General features: G+C 44.5%; 1 protein-coding gene across 2 annotated transcripts in view; it reads right to left on the bottom strand.

The window, feature by feature from the left end:
* alg14 (ALG14 UDP-N-acetylglucosaminyltransferase subunit) overlaps nt 1-23,868 on the bottom strand; it is a 98,882-nt gene that overhangs the window by 41,083 nt on the left and 33,931 nt on the right. The window contains exons 3-4 of one of the 2 annotated variants that reach the window (XM_070886638.1): nt 21,965-22,301; nt 18,639-18,751 (exon numbers count right to left, since the gene is read on the bottom strand). In XM_070886638.1, coding sequence (XP_070742739.1) covers nt 18,726-18,751; nt 21,965-22,301 — 363 coding nt within the window. In that variant the 3' untranslated portion in view covers nt 18,639-18,725. Of the gene's footprint in view, nt 1-18,628; nt 18,752-21,964; nt 22,302-23,868 lie in introns of those variants that run through there. The other variant, XM_070886639.1, reaches the window with a different exon arrangement.

Genomic DNA, 23,868 nt, shown 5'->3' on the forward strand with positions numbered 1-23,868 from the left:
ATTGGTTAAAAATCTATCTATCTGTGACTTGAATACATTCAATGAGCTAGCCTCAACTGCTTCCTTGGGCAGAGAATTCCACAGATTCACAACCCTCTGGGAGAAGAAATTCCTTCTCAACTCGGTTTTAATTGGGTCCCCCGTATTTTGAGGCTGTGCCCCCTAGTTCTAGTCTCCCCGACCAGTGGAAACAACCTCTCTGCCTCGATCTTGTCTATCCCTTTCATTATTTTAAATGTTTCTATAAGATCACCCCTCATCTGGTTAGACATCTGTGGGAGCATCCAAGTCCAATCCTGCCATGTCCAGACACCTGCACTTTCCAGCAGGGATTAAGAAACAGCAACCAATTTTTCCTCTCCCTAACCTGTGGGATGCTGAGGTAAATGGGGCAACCAACTATTGCTGACCTGGGTGGGGGCAGGGAGGGGGGAAAAAAAAAAAATCAGCAAACTGCAGGGATCAAACTCTGGTTTTTACAGCTTCATGTTACAACGGGCCGGATCTTTATCCGCATTCATCAGTTACATTTTGTCAGGGAATGTAAAATTTAGTTTCATTCTGCATTAAAGTTTTTATTATGAAACTGATTAATGAAAGTTACAGGAGTCAAAATATCAGCACAAGAAGGAATTGCTAAATTATTGCACGAATCTACCGAAATGTCTAACTTTTACTTTGATTCACCAGGGTGTTGGACATGATGCATCGGCCGGTGCAAAATCTTCTCAAACAAAATGGCTCAATGCTTTTCCTCGATATTCACAAATACACAGCAAGGTTGTGTTCCAGCAGTGTAAGACACGGAGAGCTAACTGAACACACACGTTATTGAAAAGTTCCATGGGCCCTTCTGTTTGGAAAGAGGTTTGGTCCAAATGTAAGAATGTCACAGAAGCCTGAATGCAAATGACTGAATCAAGTGGAACTTTGAACTCTCACAAAATATCAAGAGGTCACAAGCTGCCTTCCTCAAAAAGAAAAAGAAATCATGATATCACCACCCTTTCAAAAATGACTTCAATCTGTGTGTGGATGTTGAGTGAGGAGAGAGTCGGGTTTGGCTACAATGCCTCCCTATGGTCAAATAACGTGCAATGACTCGCTGTCAAGGCTCACACAAATAATAACCACTGAGTAAAGCCCAAGGAACCAATCCTCAATAAAAAGTTAATAACTTCAGGGAGTGAGAGGGGAGACTGGCAAAAATGAATCTAAACTGACCATAGTTACATGGGTGGTCCTCGTTAGCACTCGTGAGAAAGCAATGACTAACTGGCACTCATGGGATATTTTCATGAGCAATATTTTAAAATGAATATTAAGTTCCATATATCTTTAAAGGTAACACAATTCTCAAGTGTATACTTAAAAGACTGCAAGCACCAGGATGATATTATTAATATGTGTAATGTTAACAACGTACATTTTTGTAGCACCTCTGACATAATAAATATCCTGTCAGGCTTCCAAATCCTGCCTAAACTATATTAGGAAAGGTTTCCCCGGTCTGCAATTTGTGACAAGACTGTAAATGGGAGTATAAATGGCACTAGAAACTTATACTGCACCACATACTTATTCCTGTACACCGCAGCACAATTTTCATACCAAATATATTGTGAGGACAAGAGAATAAAATGGCCTATAAATTTGGCTGTTCGGCACTCATTTTTCAGGCGCTGGAAGGCCTTCTAAGCCTCCAATATGGCGGGCTGGAAGCACACGCTCATTACCAGCTGGAAGTGCGCCTCTCGCCATATTGGTAAAGGCCAAAAATTTAGCGTGCCGGGCTCACACCCGAAACAGGCTTCGGGCCCTTTGCACCCGCAGGCGGCACGCAAGAAAATCAGGTCTACATGTGGCCCTTAAAAGAACAGCTGCAGGCTGCATCCAACAAGGTATATGTTTGAAATATACTTTGCCGAATGTAGAGCCGGAAGGAGCAGGAGTGTTTCTCCTCATTCCACATTAAAAGCTTGTGGACGATTGCCAGCCATCACTACTTCCCGATCAGATGGCCCCCCCACCCACCACCCCCCCACCCCCGCCTCTTCAGCACTTACCCCAGGGCCGCCACTAGTGTCACAGCAGCCCGATCTTCAATTCCGCTCGGGCAGAGAGTTGCCCGTTACTGTCCACAGGCGTGCTACAAATCCCCTGGGAGGACAGACACACCAACGTTAGCGTCCTCGTCCAGACCAACATCCCCAGCATTGAAGCACTGACCACACTCAATCAGCTCCGCTGGGCAGGTCACATAGTTCGCATGCCCAACACGAGATTCCAAAAGTGCTCTTCTCAGAACTCCTTCACGGCAAACGAGCCAAAGGTGGGCAGTGGAAACGTTAAAAGGACACCCTCAAAGCCTCCCTGATAAAGTGCGACATCCCCACTGACATCTGGGAGTCCCTGGCCAAAGACCGCCCCAAGTGGAGGAAGTGCATCCGGGAGGGCGCTGAGCTCCTCGAGTCTCGTCGCCGAGAGCATGCAGAAATCAAGCGCAGGCAGCAGAAGGAGCGTGCGGCAAACCAGACTCCCCGCCCACCCTTTCCTTCAACCACTATCTGTCCCACTTGTGACAGAGACTGTGGTTCTCGGACTGGACTGTTCAGTCACCTAAGGACTCATGCTAAGAGTGAAAGCAAGTTTTCCCCGATTCCGAGGAATTGCCTATGATGATGATGACTGTCCACGGCTCCATGGTAATGAGGTGTGAGGCCCATTATCGGGTACGCCTCGGGACTCACCACTCAGGCACAGGCACACCCAAATTTCTAGGCCAATGCATTAATATGTATGCTGTGTAAATGGATCAATTGGTGGGTTTAACGGTGAAAATACGATGGTTTGAAACTTGGTGTAGAAGATATGCAGCAGTTTACTGATCATCAGGACTCAGTGTACTACTAGAGCTTGAGAGCCAAGAAAGCTGTCCATTTATGTGGTGCTTTATTTAATCCCTTTGAAAGATCTCAAAGCGCTTCACAGACAATGAAATACTTTGAAGCGCAGTGACTGTTGTTATGAAGGCAAACGAAGCAGCCAGTTTGTGCACATCAAAAATTTGCAAATGTCAGTGAACTAAATAACAATTTAAGCGGTTTTGGGTGAGGTTGGAATCAATGTTCCTTCCAATTCTTTAAAATAAAGCTAAATACTGCGGAATGTTGGAAATCTGAAATAAAAACAGAAAGTGCTAGAAATTGTCAGGCCAGGCCAGGTCATCGACCTGAAATGTTAACTCAGTTTCTCTCTCCAAAGATGCTCTCTGACCTGCTGAGTATGTCCAGCATTTTTCTGTTTTTATTTCTCTTATTTTGTTTGGCCCAGCGCGGTGCGGTCCCTTTAGGGGCATGCGAGGGCCATTCAAAATACCGCGCGGCTTGAAAAGCCAGCTGTGCGGGTTCCCTGGAACGCTGACCAGCCTATAGGGAACATTAGTGGGAATGCTGGCGAGGTCAATTGGGAGAAGTCTATGGGATCCTGAACCACCAAAATATAATGGTAAAAAGTTTAACATCTCATGGAAGGAAGTTGAAACAAGGGAGAGCCAGTAACAAAGGAAAGGATAGGTCCTTCAAAAGAGGAGATTAAATGGTGGAGAATGATGGAGAGAGAATGCTACTGAAAAATCACAGGAGCGTAGCTAACATAAAAGCAGTTTGAAAGGGAGATGTATATCTTTTGTTCCTTATAGATCTTCGTCAGTTTGACTTGCTTTCAACTCGAGTCAGAGATTGATAAAGCCGCAATACAGGACTCGACCTACAGGACCTGTGTGCGCACGAGGTCCGTGCAGCAGAGCTGGTCTCCAGTCGACTTGGTTAACCCTTGCCACTGGACCAAGACCCAGCTCTGTCAAGCCTGTGTGGTGGCTGGTGTGCAACACACGTTAAAAAAATCCACGCACAGGCATCTCCCAGCCTTCAAGATGTAGTTTGGGACCTGGAATATTAAGTCCTTCATTGAAACACCTGTGAACTCATAGAATTCATCCCTTTTTGGCGTGGAAGCAAGTCATCCTCGATTCGAGGAACCATCCAAGAAGAAGAGGACGACAGGACTCGATCACCCAATCTGGGCTGAAACGACAGGAGTGCGGCTTTGTTGGAGGTGCCATCTTTTGGATGGAACACGAAACCGAGACCCTGCCTGCCAAAGAATCCACACGGCACTTTTCCCAAAGAAGAGCAGGGAGTTCTCCCGCTGTTCTGGCCAACAATCATCCCTCAACCAGCGTCACCAAAACAATTGAACTGGACATTTATTTCACTGCTATTTGTGGGAACTTCCTACATGCAAATTGACAGCCGTATTGCCTACAAAACATCAGTGACCATACTTCAAAGAACGTTATTATCAATACGACGTCATTCTTTCTCATTTCCCCCGTTTTGTTTTTCCTGATTTTCTTGATATATTTCTCCCTTTGGCATAGAAACATAGAAAATAGGTGCAGGAGCAGGCCATTCGGCCCTTCTAGCCTGCACCGCCATTCAATGAGTTCATGGCTGAACATGCAACTTCAGTACCCCATTCCTGCTTTCTCGCCATACCCCTTGATCCCCTTAGCAGTAAGGACTACATCTAACTCCTTTTTGAATATATTTAGTCAATTGGCCTCAACAACTTTCTGTGGTAGAGAATTCCACAGGTTCACCACTCTCTGGATGAAGAAGTTCCTCCTCATCTTGGTCCTAAATGGCTTACCCCTTATCCTTAGGCTGTGACCCCTGGTTCTGGACTTCCCCAACATTGGGAACATTCTTCCTGCACCTAACCTGTCGAAACCCATCAGAATTTTAAACATTTCTATGAGGTCCCCTCTCATTCTTCTGAACTCCAGTGAATACAAGCCCAGTTGATCCAGTCTTTTGTGATAGGTCAGTCCCGCCATCCCGGGAATCAGTCTGGTGAACCTTCGCTGCACTCCCTCAATAGCAAGAATGTCCTTCCTCAGGTTAGGAGACCAAAACTGTACACAATACTCCAGGTGTGGCCTCACCAATGCCCTGTACAACTGCAGCAACACCTCCCTGCCCCTGTACTCAAATCCCCTCGCTATGAAGGCCAACATGCCATTTGCTTTCTTAACCGCCTGCTGTACCTGCATGCCAACCTTCAATGACTGATGTACCATGACACACAGGTCTCGTTGCACCTCCCCTTTTCCTAATCTGTCACCATTCAGATAATAGTCTGTCTCTCTGTTTTTACCACCAAAGTGGATAACCTCACATTTATCCACATTATACTTCATCTGCCATGCATTTGCCCACGCGCACCTAACCTATCCAAGTCGCTCTGCAGCCTCATAGCATCCTCCTCGCAGCTCACACTGCCACCTACCTTAGTGTCATCTGCAAATTTGGAGATACTACATTTAATCCCCTCGTCTAAATCATTAATGTACAGTGTAAACAGCTGGGGACCCAGCACAGAACCTTGCGGTACCCCACTAGTCACTGCCTGCCATTCTGAAAAGTACCCATTTACTCCTACTCTTTGCTTCCTGTCTGACAACCAGTTCTCAATCCATGTCAGCACACTACCCCCAATCCCATGTGCTTTAACTTTGCACATTAATCTCTTGTGTGGGACCTTGTCGAAAGCCTTCTGAAAGTCCAAATATACCACACCAACTGGTTCTCCCTTGTCCACTCTACTGGAAACATCCTCAAAAAATTCTAGAAGATTTGTCAAGCATGATTTCCCTTTCACAAATCCATGCTGACTTGGACCTATCATGTCACCTCTTTCCAAATGCGCTGCTATGACATCCTTAATAATTGATTCCATCATCTTACCCACTACCGATGTCAGGCTGACCGGTCTATAATTCCCTGTTTTCTCTCTCCCTCCTTTTTTTTTTAAAAAGTGGGGTTACATTGGCTACCCTCCACTCGATAGGAACTGATCCAGAGTCAATGGAATGTTGGAAAATGACTGTCAATGCATCCGCTATTTCCAAGGCTCCCTTCTCAAGTACTCTGGAATGTAGTCCATCAGGCCCTGGGGATTTATCGGCCTTCAATCCCATTAATTTCCCCAATACAATTTCCCGACTAATAAGGATTTCCCTCAGTTCCTCCTCCTTACTCGACCCTCTGACCCCTCTTATATCCGGAAGGTTGTTAATGTCCTCCTTAGTGAATACCGAACCAAAGTACTTGTTTAATTGGTCCGCCATTTCTTTGTTCCCCGTTATGACTTCCCCTGATTCTGACTGCAGGGGACCTACGTTTGTTTTTAACTAACCTTTTTCTCTTTACATATCTATAGAAACTTTTGCAATCCGTCTTAATGTTCCCTGCAAGCTTTTTCTCGTACTCCATTTTCCCTGCCCTAATCAAACCCTTTGTCCTCCTCTGCTAAGTTCTAAATTTCTCCCAGTCTCCGGGTTCACTGCTATTTCTGGCCAAGTTGTATGCCACTTCCTTGGCTTTAATACTATCCCTGATTTCCCTTGATAGCCACGGTTGAGCCACCTTCCCTTTTTTATTTTTACTCCAGACAGGAATGTACAATTGTTGTAGTTCATCCATGCGGTCTCTAAATGTCTGCCATTGCCCATCCACAGTCAACCCCTTCAGTATCATTCGCCAATCTATCCTAGCCAATTCACGCCTCATACCTTCAAAGTTACCCTTCTTTAAGTTCTGGACCATGGTCTCTGAATTAACTGTTTCATTCTCCATCCTAATGCAGAATTCCACCATATTATGGTTGCTCTTCCCCAAGGGGCCTCGCACAACGGGATTGCTAATTAATCCTCTCTCATTACACAACACCCAGTCTAAGATGGCCTCCCCCCTAGTTGGTTCCTCGACATATTGGTCTAGAAAACCATCCCTTATGCACTCCAGGAAATCCTCCTCCACCGTATTGCTTCCAGTTTGGTTAACCCAATCTATGTGCATATTAAAGTCACCCATTATAACTGCTGCACCCTTATTGTCACACTCTTTATTTTGTCCTCTTCAGTTGCCTCCCCAACTCTGTATTAAATTGATTAGAAATCAGTCTTAAAATGACAATGGAAGAACTTCTTTGTTCAAAGAGAACTAAACACCAAAAACAATCTGTCAGGTAGGGCAGACCTGTTATCGAAATTCAAAACCCTGCTGAATGCTATAGTGGAAAAGTTAGAAGGGATGAGCTTCAATGGAACAAATGGCCTTTTTGCACTCTTCTCTTCTCATGTTATTGTCTATTTTCTGAGCTTTGCTCACCAGTAACCCCCATTGGCTTTGATTATTTTCATTCTGATTTTGAAACAAATCATTTTGCTTTCTCCTGCAGCAGCAACTAACTCATCGCTGGGATCATCAATTCATCAAAATCAACAACTCTCCGTCTCTGGCTGACCTTCGCTCACAAGTCATTGACTTTTCTGGCCTTCATTTTTCATGAAAGATGGCAATGCTTTCTGCCTGACCGGGTGACACTGCCCTTCGCATAATTACCACTTTGCCCCATTCACACAGACAACGCCTACCGCCAAGAGCTTCTCTGCTTCTGTTGAATCAGCTGCCAAAGTATTTAGCGAAGGATCAAAGGGTCATCTGGAGGTGCTCTTTGTGGTGCACCCCAGATTTTCCTGCACAACTTTGCGCACAAACATTTTTAAAATCCCGATTGGCAGTGCCACAAGCAGCATTTTTATGTTCACATGGCCCAGGATTGCACACAACTAATATCAGTGAAAAAATATAAAACATTCGTTTCCCAGTGTTCAATGCACCACCCACACTCCTGCACAGAAATCAGGGATGTACAGATTCAGTTTAACTCCCATTGCAACTTGCAAAAATCTTCCATAAAAACATCTTGTGCGCACTCAAAATGGAAGAACGAGAATACATTGTGTGTTATTTTACTTGTGCAATTCTTACCCATGTTGATTGGTGGGATACCAGGTCAACGCATGAAACAATCGAAGCTGATCCTTCAGTACTTGCTTGTGTTCACACTGTAGTAATGCAGTGGGAAGAATTTTCATTGTCGCCTTAGTGGTAATCTGGTGGAATGCATCGGCCGCCTGTTGTAGAAACCTAGCCGAGTTTCATCCCATTGAACTCAAATCGGGCATAGGACAGGAGAAGGCCATTCAGCCCTTGGAGCCTGTTCTGCCATTCAATCTGATCATGGTGGTCTGTACATCAACTGCATTCACCCTCTATGATCCATAATCCCTTGATATGTTTCCCTTACCAAAATCCATTGATCTCTGTCTTGAGAAAATTTCAATTGTCTCAGCATCTACAGCTTTCAGGGGTAGTGTTCTCTAGCTTTCCGCTACCCTTTGTGGGGAAAAAGTGCTTCCTGATTCCACTGCTGAATAGCCTGGCTCTAATTTTATTATAGCCCCTTGTTTTGGATTCTTCACCAGAGAAAAGTTTCTCTCTATCTACCCTACGGAATCCCTTTTGAATTTTAAACACCTCAATTAGTTCATCCCTCAGCCCTTTAAACACAAGGGAATTCAAGCCAAATTTACGCCACCTGTCCTTATAATTTAATCGTTTAAGCCCTGTTATTATTCTGCTGAATCTGCGATGTACCTCCTCCAAGGACAATATATCTTTCCTGCATTGCACAAATTTGAATGCATTGCTCCAGATGGGGCCTGACCAAAGCTCTGTACAACAGGATCATAACTCCCTCCCCTTTGTGTTTCAATCTCCTTAAATAAAGGCCAATATCTCATTAGCCTTTTCAATTACTTTTTGTACCTCTGCATTAGGTTTTAGTGATTGGTATACATGATCATCCAAATCCCTCTGCTCCTCCACAGTTCCTAGCCTCTAATCATCATCAAGAAAATATTCTAATTAATCTTTTGAGGATCCAAAGTGGATGACCTCACACTTCCACATTGAACGCCACCTACCACACTTTTACCCACTCACTTAATCTGTCTAGATCGCTTTGCAACTTCCTGCTCCCATCTTCGCAACTTATTGTGCCTCTTAATTTAAGTGTCATCTACAAACTTGGATATACAACTCTCTATTCCTACATCCAAGTCGCTGATGTACATATTGTTGAATAAAAAGCTAAAGCTCCAGTACAGATCCCCAAGGATCACCACTCGTCACATCCTGCCAATCGGAGAATGTTCCCTCTCTGTCTCCTAATTCCCAACTAATTACCGACCCATATCACAAGGTTACCTCCAATTGCGCACGCTTTTATTCTTTGCTAATACAGGCAACTCTCGATTATCCGGGTCCCAATCCGGGGATTGGGCTATTTCGGGTAAAAGACATTTCCCGTTAGGGCGAGTTTACATTTATAAGTTAAAACTTTAATGAATCAATACAATCAGCTACAAACAGTAACAAAAGATGGACATTACCAGCATGCATGTACAGGTTCTGTGCCTGGAACCCTGTGCCGGCAATGCCCCCGTTCCCAACGTCAGCGGCAGCCGCGAGAGACAGCGGCTGCAGCAGCACGCACACACACACACAAACACCAGCAAAGCGAGGGCAGAGGAGGGTGATTTTGAGTGAGTGAGAGTGAGTGAGTGAGTGAGTGAGTGAGTGAGTGAGTGAGTGAGTGAGTGAGTGAGTGAGTGAGTGAGTGAGTGAGGTGAGAGTGAGTGAGTGTGAGTGAGAGTGAGAGTGAGAGTGAGAGAGTGTGAGTGAGTGTGAGTGAGTGTGAGTGAGAGTGAGTGAGAGTGAGTGAGAGTGAGTGAGAGTGAGTGAGAGTGAGAATGAGCAAATATAAATGAGCACAATATTTGGAAGGAGATTTTCCAAATTATTTGGAGCTGTCTTTTCACTTGTTAGCAATTTTCAATCCCGTTACAACGGTTTTCCGTTGGATCCGTGTACGGATAATCGAGAGTTGCCTGTAATCTCTTGTGCGGATTCTTATTAATTACCTTCTAGACGTCCATATAGGTAACACCAGTAGACACTCCCCTGTCCACCATGTTAGTGACCTCCTCAAAATGTTTAACTACATTACAGACTACCCTTCACAATCTATGCTGGTTCTACAACGGGTGGACAAAATGCTCTGCCAGATTACCGCACAGTGAAGGTGAAAATGATCCCCAGTGTTTCCAGAGCGAACAACACGAGTTAAAATTCCTGCTTCTGTCTGACCTCAACTTGCAGCTAATTCACTGAGTGAGCTCCAGCATTCAGTCAACAAGGTGGAGTTACTGTACAATCGCTAATGCTGATTAAAAACACATTTTCCTTTGTTGATCTAAATTGTGCAGTGAAGCAGGAGGTTTACATTAGACTCCAATAGGCAAAGCAGCAAGTTTGTTTCTCTTGTGGTAATCCCGCACTTATGCACCACTTAATATCAAGGTAAAGAAATGGTATACCTCAGGCATTAAGGGGTAATGGCAGCAGCACTATCATCACCAAATCAATATTTAAGCTGTCACAATTTTTCTTTTTGTGGTTGGGTGGGGGGGGGGGGGGGGGGGCGGAGGAAGGGTAAGAACTCACAATCAGAGCCACAATTCCATTATGCCCTTGGGGCACAATTTTCAACAACAACAACTTGTATTTATATAGCGCCTTTAATGTAGTAAAATGTCCCAAAGCACTTCACAGTAGCATTATAAAAACAAAACTTTGACATTGTAGAAATTAGGGCAGAAGATCAAAAGTTTGGTCAAAGAGGTAGGTTTTAAGGAATGTCTTAAAGGAGCTAGGAGAGGTAGAGAGGTTTCGACAGGGAATTCCAGGGCTTAGGGCCTTGGCAACAGAATATTGTAGTAATCGAAAGCGGAGATGCTCAAGAGGCCAGAATTAGAGAAGCGCAGATATCTCAGGGAGCTACATAAGAACATAAGAAATAGGAGCAGTAGGCCATACATCTCCTCGAGCCTGCTCCACCATTTAATACGATCATGGCTGATCTGATCATGGACTCGGCTCCACTTCCCTGCCCGCTCTCCATAAACCCTTATCGTTTATGAAACTGTCTATTTATGTCTTAAATTTATTCAATGTCCCAGCTTCCACAGCTCTCTGAGGCAGCGAATTCCACAGATCCACAACCCTCAGAAGAAATTTCTCCTCATCTCAGTTTTAAATGGGTGTTTCCTTATTCTAAGATTCAGCCCTCTAGTTCTAGTCTCCCCGTTCAATGGCAACATCCTCTCTGCAACCACCTTGTCAAGCCCCCTCATAATCTTATACGTTTCGATAAGATCACCACTCATTCTTCTGAATTCCAATGAGTAGAGGCCCAACCGACACAACCTTTCCTCATAAGTCATCCCCCTCATCTCCGGAATCAACCTTGTGAACCTTCACTGAACTTCCTCCAAAGCAAGTATATCCTTTCATAAATATGGAAACCAAAACTGCACGCAGTATTCCAGATGTGGCCTCAACAATACCCTGTACAACTGTAGCAAGACTTCACTGCTTTTATACTCCATCCCCTTTGCAATAAAGGCCAAGATACCATTGGCCTTCCTGATCACTTGCTGTACCTGCATACTAACCTTTCGTGTTTCATGCACAAGTACCCCCAGGTCTTGCTGTACTGCAGCACTTTGCAATCTTTCTCAATTTAAATAATAACCTGCTCTTTGATTTTTTCCTGCCAAAGTGCATGACCTCACACTTTCCAACATTATACTCCATCTGCCAAATTTTTGCCCACTCACTTAGCCTGTCTATGTCCTTTTGCAGATTTTTTGTGCCCTCCTAACACATTGCTCTTCTTCCCATCTTTGTATCATCAGCAAACTTGGCTACATTACACTCAGTCCCTTCTTCCAAGTCGTTAATATAGATTGTAAATAGTTGGGGTCCCAGCACTGATCCCTACAGCACCCCACTGGTTACTGATTGCCAACCCGAGAATGAACCATTTATCCCTACTCTTTGTTTTCTGTTCGTTAGCCAATCCTCTGTCCATGCTAATATATTATCCCAACCCCATGAACTTTTATCTTGTGCAGTAACCTTTTATGTGGCACCTTGTCAAATGCCTTCTGGAAGTCCAAATACACCACATCTACTGGTTCCCCTTTATCCACCCTGTTAGTTACATCCTCAAAGAATTCCAGCAAATTTGTCAAACATGACTTCCCCTTCATTAATCCATGCTATGTCTGCCTGACCAAATTTTGCTTTTACAAATGTCCTGCTACTGCTTCTTTAATAATGGACTCCAACATCTTCCCAACCACAGATGTTAAGCTAACTGGTCTATAGTTTCCCGCTTTTTGTCTGCCTCCTTTTTTTTTTTAAATAGGGGCATTACATTTGCAGTTTTCCAATCTGCTGGGAGAATCCAGGGAATTTTAGTAAATTACAACCAATGCATCCACTATCCCTGCCGCTACTTCTCTTAAGACCCTAGGATGCAAGCCATCAGGTCCAGGGGATTTATCCGCCTTTAGTCCCATTATCTTACTGAGTACCACCTTCTTAGTGATTGTGTTAAGTTCCTCCCCCGCTATAGCCCCTTGACTATACACCGTTGGGATATTGTTAGTGTCCTCTACCATAAAGACTGATACAAAATATTTGTTCAGAGTTTCTGCCATCTCCATGTTCCCCATTACTAATTCCCCGGTCTCATCCTTTAAGGGACCAACATTTACTCTAGCCACTCTTTTCCTTTTTATATACCTATAGAACCTCTTGCTATCTAGTTGTGGGACTGGAGGAGATTACAGAGATAGGGATGGGCGTGGCTATGGAGGGATTTGAAAATAAGGATAAGTATATTAAGACTGAGGTGTTGCTTAAATCGAGAGCCACTGTAGGTCAGCGAGCACAGGGGTGATGGGTGATCGGGATTTGGTGCGAGTTAGGACACGGGCAGCTGAGTTTTGGATGACCTTAGGTTTACGTAGGGTAGAATATGCGAGGCCAGCCAGGAGTGCATGGGAATAGTCAAGTCTAGAGGCAACAAAGGCATGAATGAGGGTTTCAGCAGCAGGTGAGCTGAGGCAGGGGCCGAGTCTGGCAATGTTCTGGAGGTGAAAATAGGCGGTCTTAGTTATGCTGCGGATATGTACTCGGAAGCTCATCTCAAGGGTCAAATATGACACAAAGGTTGAGAACAGCCTGATTCAGCCTCAGACAGTTGCCAGAGAGAGATGGAGTCAGTGGCTAGGGAATGGAGCTTGTGGCAGGGACTGAAGACAATAGCTTCGGTCTCCCAATATTTAGTTGGAAGAAATTTCTGCTCATCCAGTACTGAATGTCAGACAAGCAGCCTGGCATTTTAGAGACAGCGTGAGGTGGGCGAAGGGGATTGCAGTTATGTGCTCCCGCCCAGTTGCAGGCTGACCCCTGTTTCCTGAGCAGTGAATATTGCAAAGACAAAAAAAAAAATCGCCCGTCACTGACCATGACATGGAAACGGAACTGCGAGGATTGGGTTAGACTAGGCTAAGGGTACTCCAGTGAAACAGTTTGCGAATATTCTAAAATAGAAATATCTTTTTTAAATCCCCGCAGGAGAGATAGTGGCAAAGATAGTGACAGATCAAATGCAGAATAAAGGTTAGCTTCAGAGTGGTTCTCGGGCAATGATGCCATCAAGTGGCTCAGACAGCATAAACCACAATCGAGTTTACCACCATCACTTTAACCAGGAGACTAGACAAAGTCACTCCTAAGCCTTTTCTTTTCATAATCTATACTGTGGAGACCATGGTGGCTTTTTTCTGGGTTTTCTTCTGCGAGCAGCAGGTAATCATCATTACAAGTTCTTCGACTGAAAATCCACACACACACACACACACACGAGAAAAATCTCAGTATATTGTAATTCTCAGGGTTTTATGGACTAAAAATTGCGACAGTCATTGATAATATCATTTGGTCAATGAACTGAATCTGGGTGCATGCAAATAGAAATACTGAAAGATCGTGTTCTCATTGGATGATGCTGACCTGAACCACCACTGATACAAGTGTATACAGTACATCGTGTTGCTCTAAAACTCACAGTTAAACCGGCAGGTCAAAAGTACCGACAGCATTTTGTACCCTTTTTAAGCTAACTGCGATATTTTAATACAAGCAGGAAAAGCTTTATACGTTCTGATAAAGGATCATTGGAATATGGAATACATTAGGGATACGCAGCATAGTGGTTATTTTTCTGTACTAGTAATCCAGAGACGGGAGTCGAAATCCCACCACGGTAGCTGGGGAATTTAAATTCAATTAATTAAATAAATCTGGAATAAAAAGCTAGTACCAGTACTGGTGACCATGAAACTACTGGATTATCAGAAAAATCCATCTGGTTCACTAATGTCCTTTAGGGAAGGAAATCTGCCTCCTTACCCGGTCTGGCCGATATGACTCCAAAACCCACAATATGGTTGACTCTTAACTGCCCTCAAATGACAGCTCACTCCACCTTCTCAAGGCCAATTAGGGATGGGCAATAAACGAAGGCCTTGCCAGCGACGCCCACATCCCAGGAACGAATACAAAAAAAAACTGGCTACCGAAGCAGTACCAGTCACAACATTTCAGAGTACAGGTATAAACATTCACAGAAAGAATATATTAAAGGGGACTGGGAACAAATGAGCCAGATCATAGGATTCAAGTGGAAAGCTCTAATAGAAAAGGCAGGCAGTATTGAAACAGGCCTCCTTTCTTGCTGAAATATCTGCACGATTAATAACTTAAGAACATAAGAATTAGGAACAGGAGTAGGCCATCTAGCCCCTCGAGCCTGCTCCAGCATTCAACAAGATCATGGCTGATATGGCCATGGACTCAGCTCCACTTACCCGCCCGCTCCCCCATAACCCTTAATTCCCTTATTGGTTAAAAATCTATCTATCTGTGACTTGAATACATTCAATGAGCTAGCCTCAACTGCTTCCCTGGGCAGAGAATTCCACAGATTCACAACCCTCTGGGAGAAGAAATTCCTTCTCAACTCGGTTTTAAATTGGCTCCCCCGTATTTTGAGGTTGTGCCCCCTTGTTCTAGTCTCCCCGACCAGTGGAAACAACCTCTCTGCCTCTATCTTGGCGATCCCTTTCATGATTTTAAGTGTTTCTATAAGGTCACCCCTCATCCTTCTGAACTCCAACGAGTAAAGACCCAGTCTACTCAATCAATCATCATAAGGTAACCCCCTCATCTCCGGTATCAGCTTAGTGAATCGTCTCTGTACCCCCTCCAAAGCTAGTATATCCTTCCTTAAGTAAGGTGACCAAAACTGCACGCAGTACTCCAGGTGCGGCCTCACCAATACCCTATACAGTTGCAGCAGGACCTCCCTGCTTTTGTACTTCATCCCTCTCGCAATGAAGGCCAACATTCCATTCGCCTTCCTGATTACTTGCTGCACCTGCAAACTAACTTTTTGGGATCCAATGTCTGAAAATGTGACGTCATCCACCTAGGGGAAAAAAACAGTAAAAGGGAATATTATTTGAATGGGGAGAAATTACAACATGCTGCGGTGCAGAGGGACCTGGGGGTCCTTGTGCATGAAACCCTAAAAGAGTTTCATGCACAAGGACCCCCAGGTCCCTCTGCACTGCAGCATGTTGTAATTTCTCTCCATTCAAATAATATTCCCTTTTACTGTTTTTTTTCCCTAGGTGGATGACCTCACATTTTCAGACATTGTATTCCATCTGCCAAACCTTAGCCCATTCGCTTAACCTATCTAAATCTCTTTGCAGCCTCTCTGTGTCCTCTACACAACCCGCTTTCCCACTAATCTTTGTGTCATCGGCAAATTTTGTTACACTACACTCTGTCCCCTCTTCCAGGTCATCTACATATATTGTAAACAGTTGTGGCCCCAACACCGATCCCTGTGGCACACCACTAATCACCGATTTCCAACCCGAAAAGGACCCATTTATCCCGACTCTCTGCTTTCTGTTTGCCAGCCAATTCTCGATCCATGCCAATACATTTCCTCTGACTCCGCGTACCTCTATCTTCTGCAGTAACCTTTTGTGTGGCACCTTATCGAATGCCTTTTGGAAATCTAAATACACCACATCCATAGGTACACCTCTATCCACCATGCTCGTTATATCCTCAAAGAATTCCAGTAAATTAGTTAAACATGATTTCCCCTTCATGAATCCATGTTGCGTCTGCTTGATTGCACTATTCCTATCTAGATGTCCCGCTATTTCTTCCTTAAATGATAGCTTCAAGCATTTTCCCCACTACAGATGTTACCTGCCTTTTGTCTGCCCCCTTTTTTTTTTTTAAACAGAGGCGTTACATTAGCTGCTTTCCAATACGCTGGTACCTCCCCAGAGTCCAGAGAATTTTGGTAGATTATAACGAATGCATCTGCTATAACTTCCGCCATCTCTTTTAATACCCTGGGATGAACTGCATCAGGGCCAGGGGACTTGTCTACCTTGAGTCCCATTAGCCTATCCAGCACTACCTCCCTAATGATAGTGATTGTCTCAAGGTCCTACCCTTCCCACATTCCTGTGACCAGCAATTTTTGCCATGGTTTTTGTGTCTTCCACTGTGAAGAGCGAAGCAAAATAATTGTTTAAGGTCTCAGCCATTTCCACCTTTCACATTATTAAATCCCCCTTCTCATCTTCTAAGGGACCAACATTTAATTTAGTCACTCTTTTCCGTTTTATATATCGGTAAAAGCTTTTACTATCTGTTTTTATGTTTTGCGCAAGTTTACTTTCGTAATCTATCTTTCCTTTCTTTATTGCTTTCTTAGTCATTCTTTGCTGTCGTTTAAAATTTTCCCAATCTTCTAGTTTCCCACTAACCTTGGCCACCTTATACGCATTGGTTTTTAATTTGATACTCTCCTTTATTTCCTTGGTTATCCACGGCTGGTTATCCCTTCTCTTACCGCCCTTCTTTTTCACTGGAATATATTTTTGTTGAGCACTATGAAAGAGCTCCTTCAAAGTCCTCCACTGTTCCTCAATTGTGCCACCGTTTAGTCTGTGTTCCCAGTCTACTTTAGCCAACTCTGCCCTCATCCCACTGCAGTCCCCTTTGTTTAAGCATAGTACGCTCGTTTGAGACACTACTTCCTCACCCTCAATCTGTATTACAAATTCAACCATACTGTGATAGGATCTTTTACTAGGAGATCGTTTATTATTCCTGTCTCATTACACAGGACCAGATCTAAGATAGCTTGCTCCCTTGTAGGTTCTGTAACATACTGTTCTAAGAAACAATCCCATATGCATTCTATGAATTCCTCCTCAAGGCTACCCTGTGCGATTTGATTTGACCAATCGATATGTAGGTTAAAATCCCCCATGATTACTGCCATTCCTTTTTCACATGCCTCCATTATTCCCTTGATTATTGTCCGTCCCACCGTGAAGTTATTATTTGGGGGCCAAAAAACTACGCCCACCAGTGACTTTTTCCCCTCACTATCTCTAATCTCCACCCACAATGATTCAACATTTTGCTCATTAGAGCCAATATCGTCTCTCACAACTGCCCTGATATCATCCTTTATTAACAGAGTTACCCCGCCTCCTTTCCCTTCTTGTCTATCTTTCCGAATTGTCAGATACCCCTGTATGTTTAATTCCCAGTCTTGGCCACCCTGCAACCACGTTTCTGTAATGGCCACCAAATCATACGCATTTGTAAGGATTTGTGCCGTCAACTCATTTACTTTATTTCGAATGTTGCGTGCGTTTAGGTACAGTGTTTTAATACTAGTTTTTAAACCATGATTTTTAGTTTTGACCCCTCCTGCAGCCCCTTTATATTCATACATATTGTCCCTTCCTATCACCTTGTGGTTTACACTTACCCCAGTGCTACTCTGCTCTGTTGCCTCCTGCCTTTTGCATTCTTTCTTGGGGTCCTGTTCATCTGAGCTCTCACCCACTCTAACTAGCTCAGAGCCCTCTCCTGGGTTCTGAATACTCCTCGCATTGAGGCACCGAGCTTTCAGGCTTGCCTTTTTATTACACTTTGACCCTTTAGAATTTTGCTGCACAGTGGTCCTTTTTGTTTTTTGCCTTGGGTTTCTCTGCCCTCCACTTTTACTCATCTCCTTTCTGTCTTTTGCTTGTCTCCATTTTGTTTCCCTCTATCTCCCTGCATTGGTTCCCATCCCCCTGCCATATTAGTTTAACTCCTCCCCAACAGCACTAGCAAACACTTCCCCCGAGGACATTGGTTCCGGTTCTGCCCAGGTGCAGACCGTCTAGTTTGTACTGGTCCCACCTCCCCCAGAACCGGTTCCAATGCCCCAGGAATTTGAATCCCTCCCTGCTGCACCACTGCTCAAGCCACTGTTTCCTGCACATAACCCACGTGTGGCATGCAACATCTTTTACAGCGACAGAATCCAAAAACACAAGACCTGGGTGCTGTTCATGCAAAACAAAAAGGGGCGAGGCCTACTGCACTTCTATTGCTGGTTGTGGTTTAAGCTGAAATCAGTGAAATACCAGAGCCACTCACTGTAGTCACAAGTGATGCATTTTGTCAATGCATGGCGCAACTGGCCAGCTCTACAAGGTGCTTCAACTACAATGTTTTATGTTAACTTTTTCATAAACTCAGGAAAGAAAACTGGGAAAATAGCAACAACAAAATTGAGTGAGTCAGTGTATCAGCTATAGGTCATGTCAGCTTAACAGGGGTGGTTTGGTTATACGTACCATGTCAGGTTTCAGCTGGAATACCAGTGGGGTGGAATACAGCAGTGAATATAGTGTAGATATCACTGAAGAAGTCCAGGACTGACAAACCTCACGACTACGAGGAATCCGGTGAATGGTATACTGTAAAACAAGTGGGAGAAGGAAGTCATGCTGATGATGATTTTTGGCACCAGAAACAGCTAGTAGTGTTGAACCATAGCAAGTGTGTGAAACACTCACTCTACCAACTCTAAATATATTTACCTTCAATTCAGTTACGCATTATAAGCCAGGTTTGCACTGAATCCTAACTGGACCAGAATGCAGCATCTACCGGCACATTTGAACCCAAACAGTCTTACAGCCCTCACCATGAATACACCACCAATACCACTACCTCTTCTCTCGTCAAGATCGTTAGCTAGCCCCTTCCCAGAGCCCCCTCTAAGTTTTCCAGGATCCTTAACTCCAGTTTCATACAAGTACAAGAGCACAAAAGATCTCAAGTCAACAGATGATTTTTCAGCCACACACTACATATCAGGAAAGATAGTATTACTGCTCTAGTCCAGTGATTTTAACCTTAAAATCAAGTATGGTCAAACTGATTAGGCCCTCGGAGTTCTAAATTGGCATGCATGCATTCATTTACCGCCTTTCACAACCTCAGGTTGACCCAAAGCACTTTACAGCCAACAAAGTACTTTATAGAAACATGAAGTAGAAAATAGGTGCAGGAGTAGGCCATTCGGCCCTTCGAGCCTGCACCGCCATTCAATAAGATCATGGCTGATCATTCACCTCAGTACCCCTTTCCCGCTTTCTTTCTATACCCCTTGATCCCTTTAGCCATAAAGGCCATATCTAACTCCCTCTTGAATATATCCAATGAACTGGCATCAGCAACTCTCTGCGGTAGGGAATTCCACAGGTTAACAACTCTCTGAATGAAGAAGTTTCTCCTTATCTCAGTCCTAAATGGCTTACCCCTTATCCTTAGATTATGTCCCCTGGTTCTGGACTGCCCTAACATCGGGAACATTCTTCCTGCCTCTAACCTGTCCCGTCCCATCAGAATTTTATATGTTTCTATGTGATCCCCTCTCATCCTTCTAAACTCCAGTGAATACAGGCACAGTCGATCCAGTCTCTCCTCATATGTCAGTCCTGCCATCCTGGAAATCAGTCTGGTGAACCTTCGCTGCACTCCCTCAATAGCAAGAACGTCTTTCCTCAGATTAGGAGACGAAAACGGAACACAATATTCCAGGTGAGGCCTCACTAAGGCCCTGTACAACTGCAGTAAGACCTCCCTGCTCCTATACTCAAATCCACTAGCTATGAAGGCCAACATACCATTTGCCTTCTTCACCGCCTGTTGTACCTGCATGGCAACTTTCAATGACTGATGTACCATGATACCCAGGTCTCGTTGCACCTCCCCTTTTCCTAATCTGCCACCATTCAGATAATATTCTGCCTTCGTGTTTTTGCCACCAAAGTGGATAACCTCACATTTATCCACATTATACTGCATCTGCCACGCGTTTGCCCACTCACCTAGCCCGTCCAAGTCACCCTGCAGCCTTTTAGCGTCCTCCTCACAGCTCACACCGTCACCCAGCTTAGTGTCATCTGCAAACTTGGAGATATTACTCAATTCTCTCATCCAAATCATTAATGCATATTGTAAATAGCTGGGGTCCCAGCACTGAGCCCTGCAGCACCCCACTAGTCACTGCCTACCTATCTGAAAAGGACCCATTTATCCTGACTCTCTGCTTCCTGTCTGCCAATCAGTTCTCTATCCACGCCAGTACACTACCCACAATACCATGTGCTTTAATTTTGCACACCAATCTCTTGTGTGGGACCTTGTCAAAAGCCTTTTGAAAGTCCAAATACACACATCCACTGGTTCGCCCTTGTCCACTCTACCAGTTACATCCTCAAAAAATTCTAGAAGATTTGTCAAGCAGGTCTTCCCTTTTCGAAGTGTTCACTGTTGTAATGTAGCTAACGAAGCATCCAATTTGCGCACAGCAAGCTCCCACAAATCAGCAATGTGATAATGACCAGATAATCAGTTTTAGTGAGGGATAAATATTGGCCAGGGCACCAGGGATAGTGCCCTGGGATCTTTTATGTCTATCTGAGAGGGTTAATGACTCATCTGAAAGTCGGCACCTCTGACAGTGCAGCTGTCAGCTGAGATTTTGTGCTCAAGCCCCTGGAGTGGGACTTGAAACCTCAAACATCTGACTCAGAGGCAGGAGTGCTGCCCACTGAGCCATTGGCTGACACTGCACATCAAGACCACAACATAGTGCACATCAAAGAATGAGAAGGCTTTTATAGTGATTTCATTCTTGTCACTAATCGGAAGGTTCTCTATCTGGCAGAGTGTAGTGGGTAAATACGCCACCCAGCAGGTATCAAGCCATGCAAATTGTCAACATTGCATTTCCAATCCTTGGTTTAAGCTGAGTTAGTTGATCTTGGCCATAGTGTACATGGGGGCGGGGGGGGGAATGACCCAGGTGAATTCTGCTTCTGATCGCCATCAGTGACTCCTGCTGGAAATGATAAAAAGAAAAATGGCAAAAAGTTGCAAATCAGAAAGGAGGAGAGAAAAAATGCTGGAAATATGCAGCCTCTGAAAAAAGAAAAGGCAGGTTTACACTTCAGCCAGAGTACCCTTGATCAGAATTCCTGCTGGAAAAAGTCTGGATGTCGGATTGAAGATTTAGCTGTGACGGCCACTCAGTGGTCAAATAGTTGGCTGACGCTCGGGGTCATGATTCATAGATGGAGAATGGCCACTGGGATGAGATAGTGGGCAGCTGCTGGCTCCCATGGTACCAGGCTCCAGCATGAGTCAGCAGGGAGAAGAGAAATGACTAGCCCTGCCCAACACAAACCGTCTCTAAAGACAAGCAATTATTTGATGACAAACTCGTTCATGCAACCCATCTCGAGCAAGATTACAATTACAGCAATGGAAACAGTTTTTAGTTGGATCGGCTGCTTTGCAAATTAGAACAAGACTACATTAGAGAGACAAGCACTTAGAGAGTTGGGGGTGTCCAGGGCAATCGCGGGATTTGATATGAGGGGGACGGGGGGGGGAAGAACGGGAGAAAAAGGAGGATATAATTCATGGGAGTTAAAAAATGTGAGCGAACCCATCTACCACACCCCGACCACCAGCCCAACATCTATACATAATAGGCCGGATTTTTCAGAGGTTTACGACCGCGTTTTCGCCACGATTTGACCCTCCGTGGTGAAAACCCAGTCACAAACACCGGGCGGGATCCTCGGCTTGTTGTTTGCGGTGGTGATGGGACCTACTGTCGGACGCCCTCCCGGATGCTCTTCCTCCACTTATGGCGATTCTTGGCCAGGGACTCCCAGGTGTCAGTGGCAATGTTGCACTATCAAGGAGGCTTTGAGGGTGTCCTTGAAACGTTTTCTCTGCCCACCTTGGGCTTACTTGCCGTGTAGGAATTCCAAGTAGAGCGCTTGCTTTGGGAGTCTTGTGTCGGGCACGCGGGCAATGTGGCCCGCCCAATGAAGCTGGACCGGTGTGGTCAGTGCTTCGATGCTGGGGATGTTGGCCTGATCGAGAACACTGATGTTGGTGTGACTGTTTTCCCAGGGGATTTGCAGGATCTTTCAAAGTCAGTTCCTGTTGGCAAGCACACATTTCCTATGAAACTTAACCTTGTACACAAAGCATCCAGGATACAGAATTACTCGGGGCATGGACACTGGAAAACGGTATAATTTACTTCTTTAACTGCTGATCTCTCTGGAATCAGTAGAAAATAACAAGCTAACAGACCGTATCATTCAGGCTGAAAACCACTAATTTACATTCATCATGAGACCAAAAGAACAGAAGCAAAATGGATCAGAATGGGTACAGTGGTAGAAATTTGATTCCTCACCAGTACTTTAAAATCATTTCAAAACAAGGAAAGTCCCATAACGCTAGGTGTTCTTGTCGTAACTTTTGTAATTTGGATTACATGCCCCCGATCAAAACTTCTAGATGTGAAAGACACTTCATGGTTGCCAGCCAGCAAAATGGCACAGCAAAACAAAGAACATGGGCTGAAAGTCCCAGTTACATGTTCTCTCTTCCCTTTGATCCAGGCTAGTAGAAAAGATTGACATATATAATTCACAATTCGTAGCCGTCAACCAAAATAGATTTCAACATCAAGTGTCAGCTGTGGCTCAGTGGGTAGCACCCTTGCCTCCAAGTCAGAAGGTTGTGGGTTGAAGGCCCACTCCAGAGACTAGAGCACAAAAATCTAGGCTGACACTCCAGTGCAGTGCTGAAGGAGCAATGCGCTGTCGGAGGTGCCGTCTTTCGGATAAGACGTTAAACCGAGGCCTCGTCTGCCCTGTCGGGTGGACGGAAAAGATCCCAAGACACTATTTCAAAGAATAGTAGGGGGAGTTATCCCCGGTGTCCTGGCCAATATTTATCCCTCAATCAGCATCACTAAAACAGATGATCTGGTCATTATCATAATTGTTGTACATTATCAACTGGGCCTTTATTCACTGGAGTTTGGAGGGATGAGAGGGGATCTCATAGAAACGTATAAGATTCTGACGGGACTGGACAGGTTAGATGCAGGAAGAATGTTCCCGATGTTGGGGAAGTCCAGAACCAGGGGACATAGTCTTAGGATAAAGGGGTAAGCCATTTTGGACTGAGATGAGGAGAAACTTCTTTATTCAGAGAGTTGTTAACCTGTAGAATTCCCTACCGCAGAGAGTTGTTGATGCCAGTTCATTGGATATATTCAAGAGGGAGTCAAATATGGCCCTTACGGCTAAAGAGATCAAGGGGTATGGAGAGAAAGCAGGAAAGGGGTACTGAGGGAATGATCAGCCATGATCTTATTGAATGGCGGTGCAGGCTCGAATGACCTACTCCTGCACCTATTTTCTATGTTGTTTATGGGAGTTTGCATTGTGTAAATTGGCTGCCGTGTTTCCTACATTACAATAGTGACTAGACTACAAAAAATATTTCATTGGCTATAAAGCCCTTTGTGACGTCCAGTGGTCGTGAAAGGCGCAATAGAAATGCAAGTCTTTTTTTCTTTCAAGAATACATTATTTCTGAAGAAATAGACGGTTGACAATCTGGTGACCAATGCTGAATAGCTCCATCACCAGGGTACACTTTACATCTTCCAACACTTGTTAAGTAAATCAAGGCTGGACATAACCAC

This window comes from Pristiophorus japonicus, chromosome 8 (assembly GCF_044704955.1).
Source record: "Pristiophorus japonicus isolate sPriJap1 chromosome 8, sPriJap1.hap1, whole genome shotgun sequence".
Taxonomy (NCBI): domain Eukaryota; kingdom Metazoa; phylum Chordata; class Chondrichthyes; family Pristiophoridae; genus Pristiophorus; species Pristiophorus japonicus.